At 43.3% G+C, this 17,495-nt stretch overlaps 1 protein-coding gene across 1 annotated transcript; it reads left to right on the top strand.

The window, feature by feature from the left end:
- Positions 1 to 1,809: 1,809 nt before the first annotated feature.
- Positions 1,810 to 17,382, top strand: PDIA6 (protein disulfide isomerase family A member 6). Its single transcript, XM_082303169.1, has 13 exons — positions 1,810 to 1,895; positions 4,854 to 4,995; positions 5,814 to 5,871; positions 6,538 to 6,664; positions 7,150 to 7,256; positions 8,639 to 8,772; positions 9,183 to 9,297; positions 10,213 to 10,353; positions 11,541 to 11,625; positions 11,719 to 11,791; positions 12,790 to 12,948; positions 14,937 to 15,033; positions 15,780 to 17,382. The coding sequence occupies exons 1-13, from the start codon at positions 1,862 to 1,864 to the stop codon at positions 15,846 to 15,848; spliced, it is 1,341 nt and encodes a 446-aa protein (XP_082159295.1). The 5' UTR covers positions 1,810 to 1,861; the 3' UTR covers positions 15,849 to 17,382.
- Positions 17,383 to 17,495: the final 113 nt, after the last annotated feature.

The raw sequence follows: 17,495 nt of genomic DNA, 5'->3' as shown, positions 1-17,495 counted from the left end.
AATGCATTCTGTCGGAAGGCAGCTCATTTATCACATAACCTGTATTGTTTCCCTGTTTTCATCGTTATTTATCACTCGACTAATATTTGTCATGGTGCAGGTTTTATCGGCACTATCTTATGTGTATTTCCAGAACACACATAAAAATGTTGAACTGTTCCTGTAGAACCGTTTCCTGCAGAAACTCACAAGGAATCTGACGAGTCCGTAAAACTCTTGTCTTAAAAGGTTCTTATTCGGCAGTAAGTACTTTAACACATGCTTCTCGGTGCTATAGAAATGTTAAACACAACCATTCAACTTACTGCAGCAGACAACCGTGAAAAAGAAATCACACTTATCCCTACGCAGATCCTTCTATTAGCCATTCTCTCCCCTCGCCCCCAATTCTCAATTTTCTCTGCTAATATACACGCCATTAAATGATTCTTTAATGATTTCTGGGTTTGAGAATTTTACCTGGAGCTAACGTCATGCTAAGTGCTCAATAGTGCCCTGACATCTCATGTTCAGTTTTTTCACCATACCAGTGGAATGTAAGAGACACTTTGGAGAAATACTCACTGGTCTGCAAAGCAGCTCCTGTTTGCTTTAGGAATCAGTAAAATAATAGACATGTTTTATCTTAAGATCTAGGAAGTGCCACAGACCTGAACCTGTCTGCTCAGCAGCCTGCCCTTTTACGGATGGAAATGCCAATACATCAGTATTTTGTAGCCATTATGATTAAAATGTTTATTCCGTGCATCTCTGTGTCCTCATTTCTGAAACAACTTGAGGGTGAAAACGGCTGTCTTTTCTTACTGTGCCAACAATTTCATTCTCTCGAAAAGCAGGACTGAACCGTTCCGAAAAGTGCTATTTTGTGAGCATGGAGCAGTGGGGCTGTGGATGGGCGTAAAATTTAGCCAACTTCAGATACGTCAAGTTCAGCTACTATTACTACACTACAAAATTGACAGCTTACTTAATAGAGTAATCCTAGCTCTGCAGAAGCCTTTGTCTGGATCTGTGCCCTACATATAGCCCGAAGCCCTAGGGCCCACTGCAATGTGCAATCTTTGGGGGAGGGGGGCGGAATACCAGCTTTTCAAATCAGTTGTTTCCAGTATTTTTGAACTGGGATGCTGAATTTTCACATAAAAGAGCCACCTACGTGCTGTGCTGCTCGACCTAAACTTTCTAAGCGTCTGTCGAATGCAAGCAGGTTATTCGAGGTTTAACAGCCCTTTTATCAGCATGCACCAGTCCCCTCCCCCTGCCTGTATTTGCCCGGACTTGCAGCAGACTCAGCCGGCCTAATTTCTACGGGAAAGCTTGCGACTAGAAAATATATTTTTTTTTTCAAATCTAGATGCCTGCCTTGGTTGTCACAGAGGCAGTAGCAAAGCGGCTCGGCCACCAAACAGGATAAATCCCTGGCCTGCCTTCCTTCCCCCTGAAGGCCTGTGCGGGTTCTGGCTCAGGCCCGGGCACCCGTCAGCGCTGAGGCAGGGGCGGTTGGGGGCGCTCTGGACAGGGCAGGATCCTCGGAAACTGCTAGAAGCAGACTGAGGGTGCTTTCCCCGGGGCACCAGCGCTCGCCAGGGCCACCTACACCACGCTCCTGGCCCCGACAGCCCCGAGACTCCAGCCCCTCCCATCCGTCACCACCTCCCGCCTCCGCCCCTCAGCGCCTCCCCAGCCCCCCGCGCGCCGCAGCGGCTGGCGCGGCCGCCCTCCATTGGCTGCAGCCCTGCCCAGGCGCCGGCGCGGCCAATGGGAGGCGGCCACGGCGGGGCGCGTGGCGCGGGCGGGGCGGGGCGGGGCGCGGCGCGCAGGCCGTGGCGGCGGCGGCAGCGGCCGAGGGAGCGGGGCAGCCATGGGGGTGTGCGGCGCGGGCCGGCTGTGGTGGGGTAGGAGCCGTGAGGGCCCGGGGAAGGTCTGAGGAGGCGGTGGGGCACGGCGGGACGCGGCTTCTCTTTCCCCGGTTTTGCGGGCCCCGTCGTGGCGGGAGGGATCGGGGCCCGGGGCCGTGCGGCCGCTCTGCTGGGCGGCGGGCGGAGCGGAGAGCCTTCTGAAAGGTGGGAATCGCCCTCTTCTCCCAGGCAGCTTGTCTGGACTAGAGGATATAGACTTAAGCTGCAGCAGGGGAAGTTTAGATTGGACATTAGGAGGAATTTCTTCACAAAAAGGGTGATCAGATATTACAACAGGCTGCCCGGGGCGGTGGTGGAGTCACCGTCCCTGAAAGTGTTTCAGGGAAGACTGGAGGTAGCACTCAGTGCCGTGGTCTGGTTGACAAGGGGGTGATCGGTCATGGGCTGGACTTGATCTCAGAGGTCTTTCCCAACCCCATGGATTCTGTGCGGACAGTGCTCGGAGTCGCGGCTCGGCTGTGGCCGGTCTGTGCCGCGGGGGCGGGCATTGCTCGGTGGGTTAGCGAAGCACAGGTAGAGAGATTCTAAAGTCCTAAAGATCCCAGCAGCAAAAAAAGAAAAGAAAAGAAAACCGTTGTTATCTCTCACCCTACTAAAAGACCCTCTTTGATTTGAGTAAGCGGCGTTGTGCGTGCCTGGCTGCCCTGCCTTGCGATCTGGTGCTTTGAGGGCAGCAAGAGAGCAGTGACCGAGGTCAAACGGAGGAGTCCGAGGGGAGCTGGTGTTCCTCTGCGCCTGCTGCTGCCTCTTGTGTGCCGGAGGAATTGGTAAACGATTCTTGCTCGGGCCCCTCGATGGAAACGCCGAAGGTGTCGGGAGTTCTGCCCCAGGCCGTGGCTCGCCGAGCGCACGTGTGCAGGGATGCGTGAGCATCGAGCACTGCTGCAGGACGGGGTATTTGTAGGAGGAAGTTCGCAGAATCATTATCATCATCCCGTGACAAAAGCTTTTTTAAATAGATCTCCAGACTTGCAACTTTACGGTTCAATTAGGACTAGTAATACCAGCGTGGAGCTGCCTTAGCTGGTTTATCCATGCTTCTGTCTATGTGATTTGCTTACATTAGAAAACAGCTTTTGAAATCAGATTATCTATTTGTTTTTTCCTTAATAATAAGGTCAGATTTGCATTTATCTGTCGTAGATGCTTGCAGGAAAATGATCTTTTCCTTTGCTGAAGTTGAAATAAACCTTGAATGTTTCACTGTAGAAAGTTATGCCACCAGTTCATGACTCATAGTTTTAAAAAAATGCAGTGATAGGTGACTAGGTGAATTTCACCATGTACTTTCTTTTGTGAGTTCTCTTTAGCAGGTGTATTTGTATAAGCTAGAACTTCTCTCTTTGAAGGGACAGAAATGGCTGAGTGAATTTCATCTTCTGAATGTATTCTGCCAGAGATCACCTAAAAGGTGAAGCCAGAATATGCTGATTTCAATTTAATGGTCTTATTCTGTCTAGAGGAGATTTTTTCTCTTGAGAGTGACTGTAACATTCAAGGAACTTTTTCCATCCTTACTTTCTTACTCTACCCCAGCAGCAGCTGCTTCTGTAGGTCACCGTAACATGCTGTGACAGCCACGGATCTCCTCGAAGTCAGTTGATCAATGCTGATGAAGTGTGACTTGTGTATGGGAGTCCTGAAGAGACAGAGCCAGTCTAACTCGTACATCTGATGGTGGAAACCGATTTTGATCACCCCAGAAGAAAAGGGTTGAGTCCTCGTTCTAGAAGAAACCATTAGGATGGGGTAGTGGTGCAGTGGATAGGGCACTGGGTTGTAGTGTGGCATTTCAGTCCTGATCTCTGCTTGAGTAACGTGGAAGATTTTACTTCTGTCATCTTCACTCACCTACAGAATAGGGGTAATGAAACCAGCTTTAATTGTGTGGGACTGATAAAGTGTAGGTGATGCTGTGCAATCTGTATACCATGTGCTGTAGCATTTCTGCATCGTTGACCTGTTTTTCTCTCGTGTTGAGTCTTGAGAGAGACTGTGCAGCTTCCCATTCAAGTTAACCACTTGCAGTAAAGCTATTTTTTGTCTGGTTCTAACCTGGGTGTCTGAGCTCTTGCTCCCTCCAGTCTTTAGTGGATTAAGAAAAGTCTTTTGTTGGGTGGTTTTTGTTACACAGATGCTTGTCATCTCTCATCAAGTCATCTCTCAATCTCCCTGACTAGGTAGAAGGAAGGATTATGAGATTTTATGTACAAAGTCTGAAGCAATAATAAGTTCCAGAAATTATCAGAAGTACAAAGCTATAAGAGAAAGCAATTTCCTTCTATCTTTTAATGTTATTTTTTTAGCTTTCTCAGAGTGCTTGAGTTATTAACCAGAGAGATTTAGCTGTTATTCTCCATTGATTTATCTCTTTATGCTAAAGAGATAAATCAATGGTAGACTAAGATCCTCATGAGCAAGAACGATGCACTACCAGTGCATCAAGTGCTTGTCCTAAAATCAGTGTAACTGTGCCAAACCTAGTTGGGACAGTGCTGCATGATGTGATCCTATAAAAGATGTGTTTGAGTGCCTGCTGCGCAAGAGGTTTGAACAATTGGCTTAGGAGTTTCTATGAGAACTGGAAGAAAACATAGCTGATTGTGGGGATCCCTGGAGAAGTTCTGGTGGTCTGGTACCAGCAAAAGTTAGGGTAGGAGCTTTGACACAAGTCTCTCTATAGAGCCATAACAGGAGTGGCATAACTCAAGCTAGCTTTAGGCACAGACCCTATTTTATGTGATCCTATGGAATCATGTTTTAAGTGAGGAGGGAGAGCATCTGTCTTGCCTTAACTTCCTTTTTTATCTGGTCTAACTGGAATCCCTTCCCACCACTGCTGATTTGCAAAGAGTGGGGAGATGATTCAGCTGTGGCAGCAGGAGAGGCATGGATGTTCAACAGGAGTGCTGATGTCTTTGCTTTTCATTGTAGGCACAGTGAGCTGCACTTTGTTCCTGGCAGTTAATGGTTTATATTCAGCCAGTGATGATGTGATAGAGCTCACACCAACTAATTTCAACAAGGAGGTCATCCAAAGCGAGAGCCTGTGGCTCGTGGAGTTCTATGCCCCATGGTAAGAACTGCAGCTGTGTACTTGCTTGCTCTTATCACAGAGGAGCAGCACAGGAATCTGCTGCTGATCAGCTCAAGGTTTCATTCAGCTGTTGACAGCACAGTTGTCATTTTGATGGTCACATGACTGGCAAAAGAGCTGTACCTGTGATTCCTGTTTTAAATATTTTCATGGGGGAAAAAGGCAGGAATTGGCATTTCAATTTGGCAAATAGGGTCTGCTAGCAAAATCTTATATGCCATTTTCCTACTTCAATTTTTCTGGTTAAATTAGTGTTAAAATGACTGATTAAAGTGCAGTAGGTAAATGAGAAGGTCTCTCACTTCTGTGTTTCTGAGCGTAATTCTGATGTGAGAGCACAGATCTGATATCACACTTAAAATTTCCAATTTCCATTGAAAAATACTGGCTTTGTGCATCTTAATTTAGCATCTCTCTTTGTCTCCTGTTCTGCTCAGGTCCAGAGTACGGAGTCTATTCCATTTAAATTCTGGTGATATATATATATTCCGTCATTGTACAAATCCTCTGTGATACTGCCATCCAAAGCTCCACATTCTGAAGAAAGTGGCCTTTTGTTGCAACAGCTGGACTGTGTCTGGGCTGAGGGGTTTAGGGGAAGCCTTGCTGTGCCTCTTCTAGTCTATATAGTGTGGAGGTTTTTCTTCAGAAGCCTGAGCGATGATGTGATCTTGTGGTGTAGTCTCTTCTCTTCATGAGTAAATCCTCAGTCTCCTACAGTTTGCTGTGAATGACTGTGAAATAGTTGTCAGACCTGAATGACATTTACCATTTTTTGTTTTTTTTTTTTCTAAAAGGTGTGGTCATTGTCAAAGGCTAACCCCTGAGTGGAAGAAAGCAGCAACAGCTTTAAAAGTAAGTTTAAGCTTTCAAATGTGCTTGTGGAAGTGAATTGAAGAGAGTTTGGCTGTTTGACATCTGGATTGGGAATATGGAGGGGTTTGGTCCTTAAAACCATTATCACTTTAATCATACTTGTCTAGCCAGAGAAGTGTTATTCAGGCACTTGAAAACTTGAAATCCAGGATTTTTGTTTGGTTTGGTTTGTTGTATTCTTTTTAAAAGAAGCCATTGAATTGTAGAGGAAGAAAGTCAGTTCTGTCCCTGTGAATTCCCATTTACTGTTCTCTAGGACTGAAAACAGCTTTGTAAACCATTGGTGTTGACTATTCTTTTAATTATAGAAAAATCAGTCATGTCATGATTAGCTGAACTCTTGCCTATGTAAAATATATATATATATATATATTCTCCTTCTAAGAAAACCAAACAAAAAAACCCAACTAAATAATGGCCCAAACAATTTAAAATTTATTTTGTCACACTGAAGGAGGAAGTGGACATTTATAGTGTTCTGTATGCTCGTGGGGGGAAATACCTCTCTTCTGTTGACTATTCTGTTGCTGTCCTAGTAACTGTCGCTCTCTCTTCCCTGTTTCCCTTGTGCCCCCAGCAGAGAGTATAAAAGGTATTAAATCACTGTAGAAGTCTTAGGTGTCACTTTTTGTTTTGTTTCTGCAGGGTGTAGTGAAAGTGGGTGCAGTAGATGCAGATAAACATCAGTCCTTGGGTGGACAGTATGGAGTCAGAGGGTTTCCTACTATCAAGATATTTGGAGCCAACAAAAACAAAGCAGAGGATTATCAGGGTAAATGTGATGATCTTTTAAATGTTGCATGCCTAAAAACTTCCCTGAATGCAGTAATTATGGTAGCTGTGTTGTGTGGTGTTTCCTTCCTGTCTAGTTCTTGTAGTAACTGAGAGACAGATGTGTGGGAGTGGTTTGACCAAATTGTGTATGTCTTAGCATTGTCTAACAGTCCCACCTGCAGTTCATAGTTGGTGCTTGATAGGCAATTTGAAGGAATTATTCATTTCTTCCTGTTTATTTGGAGCTTGCTGTAGAGTCACCCCTCCTCAGAAAAGCCAGGTAATGAAAAGGCGTAGTGAAGTCAGTCCTGCTGCTTGTATTTAAGTCAGATGTCCCACCACTAGTATTGTATCGCTCATAGCCCAGTCCTGCTTTTCCTGATAGGTCATTAGGGTGAGGGAGGATTAAGTTTGTAATTAAGTTAGGAGCACACCTTAAACTGGCCTTTTGATGGTTTGATCACCTATTTTTCTGCACTGCAGGTGGCAGGACAAGTGATGCTATTGTCGATGCTGCTCTGAATGCTCTTCGGTCCCTGGTGAAAGAACGTCTTAGTGGCAGAAGTGGAGGATACAGTTCTGGAAAACAGGTATTTGAGGGAAAATGTGTTTGTTTTTCAACTGGAGACTGTCTTGTACAGGAGATCAAAGCTTCCAACTCAGTCACAGAATTGGAAGGGATGTCTGGAGTTTTATCTAGTCCAGGCACCCTGCCCAGTGCAGGGCCAGCTGGAGCAGATTGCTCAGGCCTGTGTTCCTTAAAGTTGTGTGTCTCCAAGAACTGAGACTCCAAATGGACTGCATTCTCTGGGGAAATTGTTCCAATGTTTGACCATGCTCACAGTAGAAATCCTTTCTCTTATGTTTTAGGTTATGGAATCATAGAATGGTGTTTCTTTAATTTCAACTTCATCCCTTTTGTCTCTTGTTGCAGAGAAGAGCCTGCCTTTGTTTTCTTTGCTCTCCTTCACCCTCTCATCAGATGTCAGATGCTTAAAGCCCTTAATCAGCTCTGGCTGGACTTCCTCCAGTGTGTCCATGCCGGTTGTGTGGCGAAGCCCAGAAGTAGACCCAGCACTCCAGGTGTTCCACACTGTGCTGAGCAGAGGAAAAGATTCCCTCCTCAGACCTGCTGGCAGCTCTGCCTAGTGCAGCTCAGGAGGCTGTTGGACACCTTTGCCACAGGGTTGCAGTGCTGGCTCATGTTCAGCTTGTCCACCAGGACACTCATGTTCCTCTTTGAAAAGTTGCTTTCCAGTTAATCAGTTCTGAGTGTGTGCTGGTGTATGGGGCTGTTACTCCCCAGGTGCATCTCCCTTTGAACTTTGGGGTTCCTGTTAGCGCTATTCTCCAGATGGTTGAGGTACCATTTGCCTAGTCCTAGTCTAAGTTAGACTGATTAAGGTTTTTTAATTTGGTAGTGTTTTTCTGAAGTTGACTTGCTGGATTTCTCCCTGAAGGTAAATTGAAAAGCTTCTGGGTCCTACTACTGTTTCTAAATCATGGTGCAGGGTACAGTCTGACATCCTCAGGGTGGCCAGATAGAAGACCTGGGTGGACTTTACCCTGTAGTGTGTATCATGCTCCCCCATGTTTGTTTTGCCTGGAAACCAGAACTTGGTTAGAACCAAGTCTATCTAGAGATAGAGGTAGGGGTTGGAGAGCACTTTGTTCATGGACAGATCAGAGCATGAAGAACTGAGAAAGTGTTCCCACATCTTCTTGGTGGTCATTTTGACCTGATTTCTCCTTTTTCAAAAGAAGGTTCATTTGCTGTGTTTTGAAAGTGCTGTGGGGAGTAGGCTGTGTGTACTGTCAGTTTTAAAAAGGGAAAGTTGTATGACCTAACACTGCCTGTTTTGTATCTTGCTCAAATAAAGATAATTTGGTACAATGTGACACATAGGAGTTGGCCTGTGTGGGAGACCAGTTTTGGTTACTTCTTACACGAGGGTCTGTTTGTTTCTTACAGAGCCGACAGAGCGGAGGTGGAGATAAGAAGGATGTGATTGAGCTGACTGATGACAGCTTTGATAAGAATGTCATAAATAGTGATGATGTGTGGATGGTGGAGTTTTATGCCCCATGGTGTGGGCACTGCAAAAAGTAAATGAGGTTTTTCTTCAACAATTCAGTTCCTGTTAGTGCCTGTTTTGTGTAATACCCTTAATCCCCTAAAAGAGACCTTGCATCTCTGGTATACCAGAAATGAGTTTTTTTGTGAGGTGATCTAACAAAAATGTGTGGGCTTCTGCTCAGGGCCCCTTGGTGCCGCTCTGGCTGCAATCCTTAGCAGTAAAATTCCCAGTTATCAGTAGAAATAAGATCCAGAAGCTATATTAAACTTTTCATTCCTTCAGATGCAGGACATCAGTCTTGTTTGGATAACCCTCTTAGCTGTCATTCTCAGCAAGAGAATTTCTTTCTTGAGTAAAACATGCTACATAATGTTGAAGTGTGGTGTACTTTTGCTAGCTCTGAGAGAGCTTAGGACACTTGTACTCTCTGTTTTTCAGCCTGGAGCCAGAATGGGCAGCTGCTGCCACTGAGGTGAAGGATCAAACAAAAGGAAAAGTAAAGCTGGCTGCAGTAGATGCAACAGTCAATCAGATGCTGGCAAGCCGATATGGGGTGAGTGTGCTTTGCAGTGGTTACAATTGCCTTTCCATCTCTACCAAGTCAGATTTCTCTTCAATCCTTACTGAACTGTTCCTTAATCTGGTACTACTTAAATGTTTTGTGCTAAAAATAAGTGACACATTCAGTTTTTTCCCCACAAATAATTCATGAATGTCAGTAACAATATAAATCAATGAAGAAAGAGGAAAAGAATTAACTCGGATATTGCTGAGGAGAAAGGCTGTTTATTTCCATAAGACCTTGTGTACCTGTATCATCTGGAGTAAGAGGTCTCTCTCTTCAGACTGTAGGCTGGTTGGGCATCTCTGGAACCCTTGCAGCCAGTTATCAGGGATCACTCAGACAGTATCAGCTGGCCAGATGAGGTGTGTTGCTTGCCAAAAGAGAGCAGATACTCTCGGATTTGTAGTACAGTCCACAGAGCTTACAGTGTGTTGTGTAGTTTCCCTCTAAGTGCACATGACTGACAGTGAAGGGATACACTGAGCAAGATTTACTGGAAGTGTAGCAGAAGGAGCATATGGTCCACTTGTTGCCATATAGGCACAGTATTGTTCCCCCACAGACTAATCAGGAAATTAATGTCTAATAGATATGAAGTGTAAAGATAGTCCTCATGGTACTTACACCTGCAGTGCATGGTGCATCTAAATTGAGATGAAACCTTTGCTGGTTCATCAGGCCAAAACCCCAAAGCAGCGTTATAGCATACATTACCCTTGTTTTGAATGGTTGCAAAGGTAGGAAGCTACAAAATTCAAGTTCAGTCAGAACATATGAGACTTGATACACAAAGATGTTGAATCTCTTCCCTTGCTCTTAATCTAGAACACATCAGACAAACAGATAATTTCCACCATAAATATTCAGGTTTATTTGAGCTGATGGGTTAAACTTGTCTTGCAGATTCGTGGATTTCCCACCATTAAAATCTTCCAGAAAGGAGAAGACCCTGTTGATTATGATGGTGGGAGAACTAGATCTGACATCATTGCTCGTGCTCTGGATCTGTTTTCTGATAATGCACCACCACCTGAGCTCCTGGAGGTACCTCTACATCATTTTCTCAAACTGCTTTTCTATCATACTCTTGGCAGCAGTTTTTACAGGTCTATATGAACTCTAAATAAAACTGCCTAAGTGTGGTGTTTGTGCACTGTTTTGCCCCAGAAAGTAAAGGATGACAAGTCTTAAATAACAAAAAACTGAATGTTCATTTCTACTGTAAATTTATTGTTGTCTGGAGGACTATCAGAATTGATACAGTGAAGGCATTGACAGGATGGTGCCAGGGAGTCTGAATCTGCTCTTGAGGAGTGAAAAAGTTGGGTTCTGTGCCCCACCTCTTTTCTTCCAATAAGAGGGCATGGCCTTGTAATTTGTAAAGTGTTCATTAGGAGACGCATGATGAGTAGTTTTGCTTGTTGTTCAAAAAACTCCACCCTCTGTAAGGCGAGTTCTTTTTTCAGCTTGCTGTTGGTAGATTTGAAATGGTGATCACTTGTCTCTAAAGTGAGGTGCACACAAGACAGTCCATTGGGATGTAGGAAGGAAAAAAACAAAAAGCATTTGCACTATTAATAAACCTAAAGATATTTTTAAATGGTGCTTATTTCATCTTCTTATCCTTCTAAATTTTTTATTTTGTATGCTTTCTAATATTAATACAGCAATGCATGTTGGTGTATGTGCATATGCATATAGTTGATTTATATATATCAGGGGCTGCGTGCTTAGAAATTTATTTACCGGTGGGATGCACAATCATCCCACTGGTGTAGGTCACTTGATGAATTCCCTTTTGAGACAGATCCCACAAAACCAGTGTTGCTGTTACTGTTGCTTGAACATTCTTATCCACAGCAAAGGCTGCCTCTGCTGGCTCTGCTTGTGCTCACAGGCATTCACATAGGCCTGGGGCTGCTCTTTCTAGCCCCGGGCAAGGATAGTGATTTTGAGCAAGAAGTGACATCTGACTGTGCTTTCTGTAAGCCTTATTTGGTACTGCTTAGTTTCCTGTTGCTGCAAAGCTCAACAGAAGACTTTGTGAACTCTTTGTAAATTACTCTTGTGCTGGGGACCACTGAAGTAGGAGAGACTTGTAAGCTCTTGTGTCAAGTTGTTTCAGTACTTACTACCTTGTAGGATAGAGTTATTAGGCTGTTGGAGGGAAGTGCAGTCACAACCGAAGGACCAAGTCTTACTGTAATTGACTTTCTGATGCTTTTGTCTAGATAATTAGTGAGGATGTTCTGAAGAGTACCTGTGATGCTCATCAGCTCTGCATCATTTCTGTCCTGCCTCATATTCTTGACACAGGTACACATACAAGCAAGCAGACTTTTGTATGAATTTGTCACCTAAAGCGTGTAGTTGTGTTTTTTAACTTGTCCAATTCTGTCTAACAAACAGGAGCTTCAGGGAGAAATTCTTACCTGGATGTCATGTTAAAAATGGCTGAAAAATACAAAAAGAAAATGTGGGGGTAAGTGTCATTGTTCACTGGTTGTCTTGGAAAAGGTGTGAGCATTTCTGGGGGTAACGGGATAAAATTTGTATGATACCCGATTAGCTACAGAAAAGAGTTGTTCCTTGTTCAGGGTAGCATATCTTGATATTTCACTAATTACTGGAGAAGGGGATGTTGTGACCTTAACCAATTTTTTTAAATTTTCATCCACCTCTCAAATTCTGCATTTACAAGTGATATCTAAGTATTAATGAGATTAAGCATCTTTTACTCTTGTCCTGAATACTAAAGTATTTTAGGGAGGTTTCTTTTACCGTCTGCTGCTGGTCAGTCACTGCTCTGCCAGTGTGACTGTTGAATTCTCAAAAAAACAAGTAAATTGCAGTTTATTAACAAGTTTCATGCTCTCAAAGAAACAGGCCAGCAGGCTATGCCTTTCCTCCTTCTCTCAGGTGCAGGTTAGGATCTCCAGGACTTACCAGGCTGTGAAAGGGAGAAAAATGGGATGAAAGCATGGGGGAAAATGCTGAGATTGGCTCATTTCAGAGGTTCCTCAGAGGACTTGCTAAGAATTAGAGGAACTGAGACCTAAGTGAGGAACAAATACTGAGTGTCCTTAGCTAGAAATCCTCTATAGTGATATTTGGGCAGGACTTTGTAATCTTTCCATCTGTGACTTGAGTACTTAAAAACCTTCCTTAGGACCAGCTAAAGTGTAGCAGTTTGTTCAGGATGGTAACACAGTTCTTCCCCTGCACTGTGTTTGGTGGCTGTTCTTACTCAACTTACAGTGGCTGTGTGGGTGGGACTGGCCTAGAGATGCTTCTGAGAGGGGGCTTTCTTCTGTTGCAAGGTTCACGATCAGGACCCTCCTTTTTCCTGCTGACTTTGAAAGTGTCAAGGGCAATACAGAGCCCTGCTTGAACTCTGCAGGATTGCAGGATATGTGTGATTTGAAAATAATTGTAGTGCCTATCCTGATTATTAATTTTCTATTTCATCTTTTCCTCAAGGTGGCTGTGGACAGAAGCAGGTGCTCAGTCAGATCTTGAGAGCTCTCTGGGGATTGGAGGCTTTGGGTATCCAGCAATGGCAGCTGTTAATGCTCGAAAGATGAAATTTGCCCTTCTGAAAGGATCATTCAGTGAGCAAGGGATTAATGAGTTTCTCAGGTATGAAATCTTCAGGTGACTTAAATCTGCCTGTAACTGGGGCTATGACTCTTTAAACCACAAGCAGACTCTCCTGGATCAGACAAGACTTGCACAGTTAAGAGAACTAAGATAATGAGAATTCAGTGGAGGAAAGGGATGGCTTCAGTGGGGATTGCAATAAAGCAGTCATTACCTTTTTGTGGTGTGCAGAATTAAGTTGGCCATTTAGACTTAAGATAGGTTAGTTTTAGTAAAACTGTTGAAAATAGAAGTGGGCTTTGATGTTGAAAAATTCTGTTTCTCTGGTAACTTAAGAAATAACTTAGTAATGAATTTCGTTTAATTCAAGTGGTGCATTCTGAGTAGTCCTTAGTAATGGGAATGTTCCCATTGTGGGAATCTAAATGGGTGCTGTTGAAGTTCCTGAGCTTCTGTATATTGCTGTTCATCTTTCTAATTCAGTCTAGTCCTGTCTTCCCCCTGCCACCTTTCCATTCTCCTAGCACTTGATAAATTGATTGGGGGAGCTGAAACAATCCATCCAAAAAGTCAGTAGCTCACTGCTCAGCACAAGTTCCCTGAAACTGCCTCTTGTGTAGCTGGGCAAGAGCCAGTGCGGGGGAAGAATGGAATAGGGAGAGGAAGTGGAGAGGATGACAGAAGGTCAGCACTGAAACAGAGCAGCTAAACTTAAACCGTTACTTTAGTGCGGTCAAAGTGAATTGGGAACTCTGCTTCCAGGTAAAGCACCAGCTGCCATAAGTTATGCAAGAGCCCTTGAGACCTTACATTTAGCAGTGTTACTTCCATGTCTGTCCTTGGAGAATGGCAGAGAACAGCCAGAACTGCAAAAGCAACTGCAACAGCCTCTCCCCACCTTGCCATAAGAGGCACATTAATTGAATACAGTTCCTGCTGGATTAATAGAATCAGTGCTAATACTCTTACTTGTGAAAGTGATCAGACTTTCTTCTTAATGCTGAAAAAAGAAACGTTCTTAGAGCATCAAGTAAAATTCAGGATTCAGATGGAAGAAGAGAAATACCAGACAGTTTGTACTAATGCACATGAGAGAAGTGTCTGCTTTTGTCAGACATGACAAATTTTCTTAGTCTGTAAAATCCACCTTAGTGAAGCCTCTCCTGGGTGAGGTTGGATGGTGCTTCCAGGACACAACAGCCAGTTTAACAACATATATTGCATTAGGTAATTGGTTTGGTATTGTCTTATCACGCAGCCTACTTGCTAGAATAATCTCTTACTTGACACTTCAGCTCAGCTGTGCTGCCTAGAGAAAGCAGTATAATCACAGCTGGTGTGGCTGGCCATTCCATTCACTCAGCTGCTGTAGGCAGCTTGTGCAGTCTAATAGGCTGTCTCAGCAGTGTAAACCACAAGTAAGGAAACTGGCACTTTGAAGAGCATAAAAATTGTGAACTCCACTTAGGGAGGAATGCTAATACAGTCTTATTTGCTTCTGAAAGATGCAAAGGGAGTAGCTCCTCAGGATTTTAATGCTGGGCTTTTTGAGGAAGCCTAACTAGCAAGCACAGGATGGAGTGTCTCAAACAGAAGCTGGTTACCTCACACCCTTTGTGTTGCAGGAACTTTGGAACCCATGGAGGCTAATTCTCCACTAATGGAGATCACTGGTGATTCCCACTAACATTTCCAGGTGACTTCCAGAACTAGAATTACAGGCTCCCGTTGGAGATACCTTAAGTGATAAACTGTTAAAGAGGCTGCACTTATCTGTGATTTTTACACTGCTGAAATATGAAATAGTGTAAATCACAGATGTCTTTGCATCCAATTGTAAATTTTCAATGCTGCTTTAAGGGCTCTGTCATTTTCTGCTTCTTGAAGTTTTTGCATTCAGACAGTTTAGATTTACTTAGAGATGAAATCTTAAAGTTGTCTTCCTTTTATCTGAAGCAGGTTTTGTTCCAGGTGGATAGAGGTAGGAGGAATTTCTTAAATTTTAACTTTTACTTGTTTTGTCTCAGGGAACTCTCCGTTGGTCGTGGCTCTACAGCACCAGTGGGTGGTGGAGCTTTCCCCAAAATTCATTCAGTTGAACCTTGGGATGGCAAAGATGGTGAGGTAAGACGTGCTCCATTTCTGAAAGTGCTGAGGAATTGCTGGGTTCAGAAGTGACAAGATAGAGTAACTAACACCTGTTAGTGTGAAAGTTCTTGTTTGTACAAGATTGTGGCAAGTTGTGTTGATGGTTTCCCATTATCTAAATCCTGCCAGCAGACCAAATGGCACATTGACCATCTGACATTGTGGATCAGATGTTCCTGCCTGTCTGTTAGGATGTGATCTGAAAGCTGGATCCCTTGAGGCAGAAATGTATTACCAGTGCTGACTAAGGGAGGTAGTAGTGCATGTATTCAAGACCCCAGTGTTGTGGAGACTTGGGTTCTGCAATATGCTGACCTTGCCATCAAGGTCTTAATGCCAGAAAGCTTCTCAGGTAAAGCCTGTGTAATAAATAACATGGTGACTTAAGTCTACCTTCTTAAGGTTCAACATTGCTGTAAAAACCAAAGTTACTGCAGTCCTTTGATCTACTTCAGATTGATAAAAACATGCAACATGGTAGTAATTTGGTACATAGTTTATTTGTATAGCCTTCACCTGGAGTATTTTGATGAGTAAAAAACAATCTCCTAGTCTAAACTCTGATCACTTGTCCTGTGCTTAGTGCACTTGGAGCTTTATGAATGAAAGAGACAACAGGAGAGAGCTTTACTCTCAGGATGAAGTAAGAATCTTTCCAATTCAGGGATCTCCTGGCACTAAGCGCTTCTAAACATGTACTCAAAACCTCCTCTTTTTCACAGCTTCCAGTTGAAGATGACATTGATCTCAGTGATGTGGATCTGGATGACTGGGATAAAGATGAGCTGTGAGATCTTCAGGAAACTTCTTTTCTTGGGAAAGTCTGCGCAGCAGTTTGCAGCCTGGATCACAATCAGACAGATTTTTCAGTGGCCTTTTCATGGAGAAGTAGCACATGACACACTGTGCTATTGGATGCACTGCAGCAGTGGACTGTACGCATCTCAAGAAAACATTGCAGAAATTCTATGAATTGTCATAACCAGTAAACTTGATTGTATTCTGTGTAACAAATATTTTGGGGACAACATGGATATTTCTTCGGAACATCTTGGTTTTTATTTTGTTGATAATGTGCTGTTTGAGTGTTACTGGAGGCTGTTAGTGTAACCAATTTTAACTGTAATTTTTTTCATGGAGGTGGAACCTGCTCAGCTTCTGTTTCAATTAAAGAATAAAATATTTTTTGACACACAGTGTTAGTCTTGTATAGAGTAAGAAAGGTACACATAATACAAGCAGTCCCATTTTGGATGGCTCTTGAAAGTGAACTGTAGAATAGAGAGGCTTGTGCAGAGGGGAGTCCTAAACCACCTCCTCGCTGTGAGATCTTGACAGTTTGGCCTAAAGCCTGGTAAGATGGACAGTCTTAGTTTAAATGCTCTTCAGTCTTCCTATTCCTTCTCAGGGGCTTTCTCTTTCTTTGTGCCAGACTTCATAACATCATTTATACATTGGAAGTGGGGTTGCTGCTGCAATGAGAGATGCTGGGAGCTGTTGGTCTTTCCCCTGGATTAGTGATGAAGCTAATCCATGTTTGAGGGCGTAAGGATTTCCAGGTGCTAACAGAAAACCACCCTGGTGCTGTCTCCAGCAAATTGTGTAATATTTCTTCACTTCCCATCTGGCATTGTTTTGATCTGAATTGCTATTTCCTTGGAAGGGGAATCAGGACTGGGAATAGGGATGTTTACTGCTGCTTTTTAAATAAAAGTACTATTATTTTATTGCTCTCCATGTCTTGTATATTGGTGTCTAGTGAAGTGACCCTGATGTGATCAGCTTGTTTATAAATAAGGAATGAAAGAGCTGAAAGATTCCCCTTCTTTCAAGGAAATAACATAATGAGGATATTTGTCATCTTGTGTCTGTAAGAGATTGCCCATAGCTCACCCCCATGAAAGGCAGTGTCGGAACCACAGGCAGCCAGCAGTAATTGCTGATTCCATGCAGGAGATGTGCTCCAGCTCTTAAGTCATCCCAGCAGATGAGCTCTAGTGGAACTGTTCTAACTGAAATACCTTTGCAAAAACTAAACTCATGAGTACTTGGGACTGTAAGTCATATTATGATAAGTTCCACAGCACTTTTGAGGATCTTTCCTCTTAAGCTTTTGGTTTTTTTGTTAAATTAAAGGAACTTTGGGCTTTGCTCTGATGCTTTCTACTTTTTCTGTTTGGATTTTTTTGTTTGCTTTGTTAGAAAAAGAGGACTGTATACACCTAGTAGATCCATTAGCCACCACACTTTAAATTGTTTTATTTCAAGTCCAATAGATACTCCATCTTTGTACTTTACCAAAAAAAAATAAATACTACCATAGTACTTCTGCCTCTGAAATATGTTTTTGTAAAGCTATGAATAAGAGATGCTTATATTGTAGTCACTGTAAAAATTACTAGAAGTGGTAGGAAGATTATCCTGCTACAGCATCTGCA

This window comes from Coloeus monedula (genome assembly GCF_965178545.1).
Source record: "Coloeus monedula genome assembly, chromosome: 2".
In the NCBI taxonomy this organism is placed as follows: Eukaryota; Metazoa; Chordata; class Aves; order Passeriformes; family Corvidae; genus Coloeus; species Coloeus monedula.
Note: the sequence above shows the minus strand (reverse complement) of the source record. Positions and strands in the feature narration are given on the sequence as shown.

What these genes read in the sequence shown, in the direction of transcription:
- PDIA6 (XM_082303169.1), top strand. Translation starts at nt 1,862, where the DNA reads ATGGGGGTGTGCGGCGCGGGCCGGCTGTGGTGGG. An exon ending in GCCTCATATTCTTGACACAG is followed by an intron (nt 11,626 to 11,718) that starts GTACACATACAA and finishes TCTAACAAACAG; the next exon opens with GAGCTTCAGGGAGAAATTCT. An exon ending in GGGATTAATGAGTTTCTCAG is followed by an intron (nt 12,949 to 14,936) that starts GTATGAAATCTT and finishes GTTTTGTCTCAG; the next exon opens with GGAACTCTCCGTTGGTCGTG.